The 10,528-nt window shown below is 47.4% G+C and overlaps 1 protein-coding gene across 1 annotated transcript; it reads right to left on the bottom strand.

Moving 5' to 3' along the window:
• Window positions 1–8,473: 8,473 nt before the first annotated feature.
• On the bottom strand, window positions 8,474–10,058 carry DIO3 (iodothyronine deiodinase 3). The gene has a single exon (XM_013199473.3). It carries the CDS (start codon window positions 9,903–9,905, stop codon window positions 9,081–9,083), a length of 825 nt encoding a protein of 274 aa, XP_013054927.1. The 5' UTR covers window positions 9,906–10,058; the 3' UTR covers window positions 8,474–9,080.
• Window positions 10,059–10,528: the final 470 nt, after the last annotated feature.

Genomic DNA, 10,528 nt, shown 5'->3' with positions numbered 1-10,528 from the left:
CTTGGTCGTATGCACAGCAGGGTAAGATATGTAAACATATTGACCAGTCAGTTACATGCAAGTCCGAAAGTCCATCCTAGGGCTAGCCTGAAGCTTTTCAATGATTTTATTTTTTTTTGGTGAATTCACATTTGTGGAAACAGCTATTTTATGTGGGAATGTATTGGCTAACAGCAAATTTTCATTGGGAATGTTGTTCAAGTCAGAATAGACTGTCTGGTCAGAATAAAATAAAGAAGAATGATAATAATCTGGAAATAAATAGTAGCCTCACATAGCTATGGCATGTACCTGATTCTTTGCTTGTTACTATAACATACCTGTTTTATACCCTGAATGAGTACCTTTGCAATGAAAGTGAAAAATATTTCCCCGGCCATCCTTCACAAATGTTGATCAAAACCTATTCTGCCAAAGTTCCAAGGAAATGGTTTGTGTTCATAGGCTATGACATGGTCAGGAATATGGAAACTCCAAGTTTAAATCCCGGAATGTGAGATAGACTTTTACCAGAGCCTCCTCCTTTAAGTGAGTGTCCTAACTATCTGGCAGTTCAGGAGTGGTTGGATTCTCACTATTACTTATGTGGAGAAAGAAATTATACTGGAAGTCTAAGTACTGAACTCTAAGCTTATTTATTTATGTATTTATTTGTTTGTTTGTTTGTTTGTTGTAAAAGATTATTCTTATTGTCTAGTCTCGCCTACCAACTATATGTATAGTTTGTGCATGCAGTTAAATAGAATATATTTGTTCACAAAACTGAAAATGAGCTGATGGCTTAAAGGTGGACAGTGCCACTGACTGGTTAGAAACTCTGTATAACTTTTAAAGACTTAATGATTATTTGTCTGAGAATCCACATCTGAGAAATATCAGATGTGGTACTTTTAGAAAAAATAACATATAGCCAGCAGTGGCACAAATATGACGCTGTTCATATAAATGATGGTCATATATCACAGTTAAATAAATAGCCTCAATGAACAATTAGTTGATATGTTCTTGGCTGAAATTTGTTCATGTAATTTGATTGATGAAGTGTGTGGATAAAGAATAGATTAACAGATCATAACCAGTTCATGAATGATTCATGAACAGGAAGAAAGACTAGAGAGCAGGGAATTTGATTAATATATATATTTTATTTCATTTGTGTAATAGGAAAACATAGATTCTTGAGTTGGCCAAAATGGAAAATGAAACTTTTCATTCTTTGTTTCATATATCTTTTCTGGAAAACTAAATCTAGGTATATTTAGAAATGAAACATCTTAAATGAAAAAAAGTGGTCTATGATGAAAATATTAGTATAGATTCTTTTGAGTTTTTAGTTTTAATGTGTTTATGTTTTAATGAATTCTTGTTAGAATAATTTTGTAATTGTCAGATGGAAGACCTGTGGATTTTAGCCATGTTGAACTGGCAACTTGGGTGGATAAAACACTGAACCAAAAATTTATCCAGATTTACTGGATTTACAATCTACCAATTCATTAATTTCTCAAAGTACTGAGCTGAGAAATGTTTATCTATTATAGGATTAGTGCAACTAAGTTGTTCTCATCATCCTGTAGATTTCATAATACATGGTGAACACAGCCAGACTGTTGTGATCTCAAAGTCAGCAGTAAAATCTACAATGCATAATGATGCTAGGTTCTCAAATAAACAGGATCTTGGACAGAGTGAAAAAATGCACCAAAAATTTGAGTAAACAACAGCAAGACAATCTGCATCTTTTGAGTTTGTGTAGGAGATAAGTCAAATCTGGGAAACATTTTCTGATATGTCCATTAATGAATGTACAACTCATCCAATCACTCAGGAGGAGCTAATATTGCACTCTTCTGTTCTGTGCATAAAAAATGTCATGCCAAATGACTCTGAGTGGTATCCTTAATAATGAATTTACAACCATCAGTAAGGAGCCTTCTTCAATTGTCTGCATTAAAGCAGCAGTTGATTATAATCCCAACCAGTGATGCTTTTCCTTGGCCTTATTAAAAAGAACAGCATACAAGGCAATCATACCCTTGGGTGTCTTTTGACTTGCTCAAAAGTATGGCTTAAGTGTTGATTTCTTTTCCAAAAAAAACCCACCCAAATTCCATTTTACAATGATGACACATCTGTTGTCTGAAAATGAATGACATGGGAATTGCAATGAATGCCCTGATTGTTCACCTGGCATTAAAAATAGCACCAGGTTCACAGAAAATACTTAGCCAGACATATCTGTCAACTGTCATGTGCTGTGCATGGGAAATAGACAACTGGCTACCTCATTTCATCATCCTGCAGCTTGGTCCGTGTCTCATGCACTTGTAGTGCAGACTGCAGTCTCTCTCAGAGACCCTACCTGCTAGACGTTTTTTTCCCCATCCCCTTCCTGGATCCATGAGGCACTATGAAAGGAGCAAAAAAAAAGCCCTTGACAGATCTGGAAATGAATAGTGAGTCAGCGGGTGCATACAATAACTGGAAATATAAAATAAAGCCTGTTTTTCCTTTTTGTCAAGTCTTTTTCCTAAGGATTAGATTTATTAACAAACAAAAGATTCCCAAACGGGTTTATAGTAACACAATGTATGTAGTAAAAGACAAGGGAGATCTTTCCAGCTTCCAGCAGTGTCTGCAAGAAGTGCCAATACTTATCCCTCCGGATAGCTTCTATCCAACTTTAGGAAATAGAGATGTATTTCTATAGTACACACCAGTATGTTTCAATTCTACCCGTAAATCACTTCAGAGTTTCTCCAACCCTCTCTTGTATTTATGAGAGTGGGTCTGAAATACAGTCAATAAAAATACAGAAAGTGAGATCAATGACATTTTTTCCTTGATCTGTTCTTTTTTCTTCTGTTCTGTTCCTACTAATAGATAATTTCTGGAAATATTTTGGCTGAGTGAATAAAGTGAAGACATCTCATGGGCATAGAAGAAGTCTTGCTGGTTAGTTCTGAGGGATGGTTCCAAGCTTTACAAATACCTTAACCATTGACTTAGTTTGATGTTATGGTAGATTATTCATTATCTGAGATACATCAATCAGCTAAACACTAAGAAAAAAATCATAGATCTATGAACATCAAAAAATTAGAGCTTAGCATAATCAGTGCAGTGGTATGCATTCCAGAGAAGAGAATATGAAGTTAAAAGAAAAAAAAATAAAGAAATAGAGGAAACAGGATTGCTGAGTTCCATCTAATATTTTGTATTTCCCCAGAACAGTTCATGATTCATTGACATACGTGCAATGGTTGTGTTCCACTCAGAGTGAAAAGAAGTAGAAATTAACTTGGTAACTTGCTTAATTTTTTTGTACAATTATCACTTTTTGAAATAAATATTTCATTCTATAAAATGCACAACCCCCTGCCTCTCCCTTTCCAATGTTCCAAAAACACTTTGGACTAATTTTGATCTCTGTTTGCAATTGTATGCATATGTCTGAAGCGTTAGTAGCACAGTATGTTCTCTACGTCCATGTGCTACAAATCCAGTTGACAACAGCCTTACACCCTATTCTTTCCTGATTGTCCTTCATCACAAATGGTACGGGATAAAGAAACTAAACAGCATTTTTTTTCTTGCTTTGAATTGTGCAACTTCTGAATTTCTTCAGCCTGGTTCCATAGTTTTTGTAAGGGTCAGTTCCCTTATAGCAATTTTAAAATCGATAATATGTACATCTAAATTTTGTTTTTCACATAATAAAATGTCAGTTTTCATAAATGTATGTTTTAAAATGTATCCTTAGTTTATGTAATGATTTTTATTCTTAGGAATTATTTCCACTGTCAGATCTTCAGCACTAATTTTATCGTCAGCATGATTATGTTTATGAAGTTAAATGAGCTTTGAAAAAGCTCTGAAAGATATTTCAACATGACATTTTTCGACATTTAGGATACCTGACACGAGGTTCTGTGCTATGGGAGCTAGTTTAAATTCTACAGTGTGGCACATCATCTGAGGAATTGTGCCTGATAACCTGGAAGTGACTGAATCAGTATACTTAACTTTGAGTTTTGGCTACTGCAAGAAATGTATGTCCCGACTGACTCTTCAGAAAAAAAAAAAAAAAAGAAAAAAAAAAGTAGGAGGCACCAAGGCAATAGGAATGTGACTCTAAAACTGCCTCCCAGGGTGCCTTAGAGTGGATGTAATAGTCTGGTGAAAGACAGACTCCTCCAGCACTAGTTGCTGTCTAAGCCAAAGAAAGTGAGAGGGAGAAGACGGACAAAAGAGACAGAAAACTTTGTCATGGTCCTTACCCCTATTGCTAGGAGATTTGGTAAAATTTAAATCTGTTTATAGATTAGAGTAGTGCCCATTATTCTATAATTGATGATGGGAATCCCCTTCTGCCAGTGGCCATGTGCCCAATTCATCTGTGAACATCTCTGGTAAGAACTGCAGCAATTTGATGTTGTCTTTTTTGGGCATTCAGGGTGTACCTCCGTGCCAGGATAATTCTGGGCACTTGGGGAATGATGTGTTGGAGGCTGAGCTACCTCGCCCCATCTAGCCACATCCTAAAGGTCCTTTCAAGATGGGAGGATATTTATTACTTGAAAGGAAATAGAAGCAAATGCTTCCTGCTTGCAGGTGTAGGTTTTCATTTATAATTCCCTTTCAAGGAATAAACAAGAGATCAAGTCAGGAAGCAGCTATTAACTTGGAAAAGAAAGAAGAAACAAAGATAGGCCTGATCTTCTCTGTCTGATGGGCTCAGGAGCTCCATGGACCAGACTGTGGGATCCTTAATCTTGTGAGCATAAGTGTTGTACATTCTGACCCTGGGAAGAATTATTATATAAAACATTAGCTGAAGTATTTTAACCTTGTCTCGGTATTCTCACATTACTGAAGTATGAAGTAATGTGAAAGTACTGAATAATGATCACTGTTCTAGTTAGGATGTTTTTGGCCATTGATTGTTAGTGAATTTGCCACTGTAAACCACTTCCAAAATCTCTGAAGTGGCAGGTGGAAGGCCAAAAACAAGAAATACTTGGAGTAATCAATTAAGCGGAGGTCAGAAATGAACCCTATTTGAGAGGCATCATCAAGAATTAGTCTGAAAGGAGAAATTTGCAAAGAAGGATGCAGGTGCCAAATTCCTTTTGGCAGCTGGATGCTTAAAAGCATTTAACACGGAAAGATACCTGATTTAAATCCCAAGACACCGAGAGGATGTGCCTTAACGCGTGCGAGGGAGCGTGTATCGATGGGGTGCACAACTCTCACACTGTAGGGAGGGTGCAGGATGGTGAGGAAACATGCTGACATTCCCAAGTGCTGGCAGGATTTAAGACACTGGCACTCTCAGTGAGGAGGAACTTGAGAATGATTTTTGAGCTCTATTTTCAAACAGCTGTCTTGTCTTCCGCAGCATGCTGTAGAAAAACAGCGGTTTTGAACCATTAGAAAAGCAAAGGAAGTGCAATAGCCCAGATTTTGATCATAATTACACCCAGGTGGTTCTGAAGTGACTACACCCGTGTCATTGAAGTTACACCAGTGCAAAACTTGTGAGAGAAATGAATCAAGCTCTTTGTTTTCTTGCATTTGTGTACCAAAAGAGCACTCTAACAGCTCTTAGTAAATAATAAATTAATAATGACATGATGATCTCCCTTGTGACTGGAAAAAGTACAGAAAAATTAGTATCAGGGTAAGAATTTGCTTGCAAGGTTCTTTGAATGTGTCATTTCTAGATTTATATTGGATATATGATGTTTTGCTGGACTGATTTTAATTTCATCCAGTTTACTTCAAACATCAGAAACATCAAATTTAGTCAATTAGTGTGTGGTGAACAATACAAAACTGAGAACATACAGCTTATGGGTCAAAGGAGTAGGATCTCTGGTCTGTTCATCATCGAACACCTTTAAATCGCCAGCAGATAAAAAAGCAGTAATGAAAACAACTAACGAAAAAAAGCCACGAAAACAAGTGCTTTTGCTGCCTGTCTGTTGTAAAGCAAATAATACTTGAGTGGTTGGTTTCGTTTGTATTTCCCCATTTGTGCCTCAGAATGCACCAGACTGCAATGTTACATCACATTTCAATGACTGGAACCATGTCCTGAGATCCCCCTCCGACCACACGACGACTTCCTTCTTGCTGTTCCCCTCCCAGCTTGAGGACTGCATGCGATTATGCCGAGGACATAATTCAATTAATTATTGACAGAACACGTAATCACCACTTAGATCTCTCTCTCTGATAAATCTCTTCCCTGCTCTCTGACTTCTGTTCGTCAGGCACTTGGGGGGAGAGGGGGGAGGGGGGGTGGAGGGGTGGAAAGGCAAGAAAAATGTGTTTTAAAGATAGGATATTTCTCAATACTCTGTATCAGCTGGAGAGGCTTCTGACACCCCGGGCTTTTTAGATGTAGAGCATATTGTTCCAATCTGTGCTAAACAAGTACCCCCGAGGAAGCTCACTGGGATGGAGGCTCATGATTCATTTTAAATAGAAGGCATAATAAGAGCAGATAACTTTGATTTGTGCAGAGGAGAAGTATGATCTCTTTCAGGGGTTCCAGGCTTTCACTGCATTTTCTTCTTCTAATGCTGATTAAAGACGAAGCGATAAATAAGAGCTCTGTGTTCGGTTTAAAGGAGGCATGTAGCTTTAGAGAGCTGACTTATTGAGAAACAAGACAAACAAACAAACAAAAACCCCTGACCTCCGATACCCTTTGACCAAAATCCGCTAGTAGCAGAAAGTGAAGATGAAAGTTTCTTTCACTAGTAGAAAGAAACCAGCCAAGGACAGTGACCTCTTCTTTCCGTATGACCGGAAAATATCCTGGGGGCTGGACCGGGTGGGGACGTGCCGGGGGGTTACCCGCAACTCGGGGTCCTACCCAAATCATGCCAAAAGCGGGCATGGAAAGGCGAGAGCGAGGTGAAAAAGCAAAGAAGGGCTTTATTATAAAGCGAGGAGAAAAAGCTGTGGAGAAAAAAAAGCTGGTGCCAGCCTTGTGCCCGGGCTGGTGGAGACAGCCTCGGGTTTTGCGTGGGTCCCCCCGGGCGCCTGCCGCCAAAGGGTGGCTGTGGGGTGGCGAAAGGGGACCGGGACACGGTGGCACCGGGGGGCGGCGGGGAGCAGCAGCCGCCCCGGGGCTGGCGGAGCCCCCCGGCACCTCCACCTGCTGCGGGCCCGCTGCCCTGGGCTCCTCCGGTCTCCTCCGATGCCTTTCGCATCGCCCCAAGAGACCTGGGTTCCTCCCGCGGCAGGAAGCCCGTGTGAAGGCGGCCGAGCGGCTCCATCCTTATGTAAGAGGCAGCCGAGATTGTGCCGCGCCGGGCAGATGCTTGCGAAGCCGGGGCTGGCGAAAAGAGCTGGCCCGGTCCCCCGTGGGGCCGGAGGAGGGGAACCGGGGCGACCCCGCCGCAAGGTGCCGCCCGGCCCGGCCGCTGGGAGCCGCTCGACCACCGACGCCTCCCCCCCGACCCCGGGGTGCGGATCCCGCACGGATGAGCCCTGGAGGAGCGGGGACGGGGTCCCGCCGCTGCCGCCCCGCAGCTGGGGATGCGCCCGAGGCTTCCCCTGGGCTCCGGGGCACTGGAGAGGGCGCAGAGCTTGGCGTCGGGGCGGCTGAGCGGCGTGCCGTCGGAGCTCGACGGGACTCCTTGTCCTAAAAAGTCCCGGGGGGCACCTGGGTCCCTTGGGGGCCTCTCGGCCCCCGCCTCTCCCTCGCGGGCTGCCGAAGCTCGCCGGGGAGGACAGCCCCGCCGGGGCCGCCCCGTCGTGCCACTGCCCTAAGGCACAACGGGAGGTGCTTGGCGGCTCCCGGGCGGCCTCGGCGGGGCTCGCAGGATGCTCTCCGCGCTCGCCAGCACCTGTCGGCTGTCTCCGGCACCCCCTACCGCCTCTCTCCCTCTGGAAGCGCGGCCCCCGGGGGGCTGAGCCCCGAGCCCCTCTGCCCGAGCCCCGCGGGGCCGGTCCCACCTCGCCGCAGGTGCGGTCGCGCCCGCTCCCAACCGGGGGGAGGCACCGGCGCCTCGGAGCCGCCCGAGCGCCCTCGACGGGGCGTCCTCGACGGGGCGGCTCGCCCTGCTGGGGCGGCTTTACCCCTCCGGAGTTTTGGCTGAGGTTCACTTGTTTTGGCCGAGGTTCACCTGTGCACCTTCGCTCTCGCCGGGCGCAGCCCCGGGGGGCGGCTCGGCGGGGTGAATGAAGGAGCGCGCAGTCCCTCGGGTGTGGGTTTTAGGGCCAGCGCCGTTCCCCCTCCCGCGGGAGCCCCGGAGGTGTGTTTTTCCCCTGGGGACCCTCAGTGCCCCCCTTCTTCTCCGGGTCCTGCCGCAGCCCTGCTCGCCGCCCCCAGCTGCGCATCCTCTCCCTCCGGCCGCTTCGCGTTCCCCTCCTCGGCCGCGAAGAGGACGCTACAAGGTAGGCAAAAGGGAAAGTGAATGTGGCGCTCTGGAGCGAGATAGAGAGACGGGCAAGGTTAGACGTGTATTTACTCAACCTTTATTATTTAAAAAAATTCATAAAAAAAAAGGTGAACGAACGTCTTACAAAACCCCCCCATAAATAGGACATTCCGTTCAGCTCTGGCTATTGGCAGTTCTAGTACTTGACAACATCAGACGCGATTTCCTGGCATTAGAGAAACCCATTTCAAAATCGGTCATCACAAAGAAATACTAGAAATCCCAGTTAGCACTTGCTAGGCAGCACGGAGCACTTGTACACAACTTTTCAGACACACACCCGCGCACACACGCAGCTGGGAACAGATCCCGAAGGAAGAGAGCCTCCTTAAAAATTAGTAAACGCTTCTCCAAATAAAAGAAAAAAAAAAAAAAAAGAAGAGTTATTTACAAAACGCACATGGGAATACAGTATCGACAGAGCGTGGCTGGCAAATCAACATGATTTGAATAGAGAAAGGACTATGGCACATCTTGCTCGAAAGCTCGCACGGCAGCCTCCTTCGAGTGTCCCCGGGGAGGAGGGCTCCTGCCATCCGCGTCGCGGTGCCTTCTCCCTCGCCACCTCTCCTCCCGCCCTCCCCTCCCCTCTCCGCCCCTGCGCCTTTTGCCAGGTCCTTTTTACACTTGGATGACCACCGTGCTGGGGCTCTGGAGCCGGGTTTTGTATTGGTCTAGCCAGCTTCTGAGCTCCGAGATCTTGTAGCCCTCTGGTCCTCTGCCTCCCTGGTACATCACCTTCTCCTCCTGGATGACGTAGAGCCTCTCGAAGTAGGCACCGTAGGCGGCGCTGGAAGCATTGTCCATGGTGTCCACGGCCAGGGGGCAATCGGGCGCCCCTTCCCTCATCAGCTGAGCTGCCCGCAGCCTGTCCTGGAGGCACTGGTGCTTGGGGATGTTGTAGGCTGCGTCCGAGCTGACCCAGCCGTCGGAGGGGTGTGCTTCTTCGATGTACACCAGCAGGAAGTCGGCAATGTCCACGAAGTGCGCGGCCAGGCGCTGGAAGGACCGGAGGCGGGCCATGAACGGGGGTCAGGTGCAGCTGCCGAAGTTGAGGATGAGGGGTCTCTTGCCGCGGGCGAAGTCCAGGATGCGGAGCCTCTTCTGCCCGTCCAGCTGGATCACCTCGGGGTTGGGGGCCAAGGAGCCCACGTGCGCCGACTTGAAGAAGTCCAGCTTCTGCCCGTGCCACACGGCTTTCAGCGACTCCAGCGTGAACATGCGGTTGGAGTCGGACACGCAGACCGGGGGGTCGTCGGGGGGCGGCCCCTCGCTGGCTCTGGCCACCTCCTCCGCCGTGGGCATCAGTAGCATCTTCTTCCTAATGCACAGAAAATCTAGGAGCCAGAGCATCACGGCGGTGAGCAGGAAGCGGGGGAAGAGGAGGATGCAGGCGGCCGCCTGGGTGAGCAGCTGCAAGGTGTGAACGCCGAGGGAGTGGAGCATCGTCGCGGCTGGTGCTGCGGGGCGCCGGCTGCCCGGGGGCCCCCACGTACCCTGCTTGCCGGGGTCTGCGCGGCACGGCTGAGATCCCGCTTCTCTTTAAGCCCATTTTATAGTCAGGGATTTAAATGAAAAGTGACTCCACCTCCGGCCAGAACCCGCCCCTCTGGAACTTGAGCCTGGGGATTACCTACCCCTCCACTCTAATGACCTAAAAATACACAGACAAAGGGGGAGAGAGCCCCGGCGGGAGCTGCGAGGGGACGTGCAGCCGAGCAGGGAGCAGCCGCTATCAGGCCCCAGCAGAGAGTCCGCGATAGGGCACGGCCGGGGTCCCCGGCCGCAGATAGCGGCGGCCGCTCGCTGCCAGCCCCGCCAGGGACAATGCAACAGGCGCAGCCCGGCCCCCCCCCCACTCCCCCGCCCCGACAGCGGGGTCGGGGCCGCGCAGGAGCGGGGCCGGGGCAGCGCCGTCCCGGCGGCGCCCGCAGGTGTCAGGGACGGGCAGCCCGCTCCGCGCCGCGTCCCTCCCCGCTCCTCAGCCCGCGGCCCGGGCACGGTCGTAACCGGGCACAGCCACAAGCGGGCACGGCCACAACCGGGCACCGGGGACACCGGAGCTCGAA

Source organism: Anser cygnoides, chromosome 5 (genome assembly GCF_040182565.1).
Source record: "Anser cygnoides isolate HZ-2024a breed goose chromosome 5, Taihu_goose_T2T_genome, whole genome shotgun sequence".
NCBI lineage: Eukaryota > Metazoa > Chordata > Aves > Anseriformes > Anatidae > Anser > Anser cygnoides.
The sequence above is the reverse complement of the archived record's forward strand: the minus strand, read 5'-3'. Positions and strand labels throughout refer to the sequence as shown.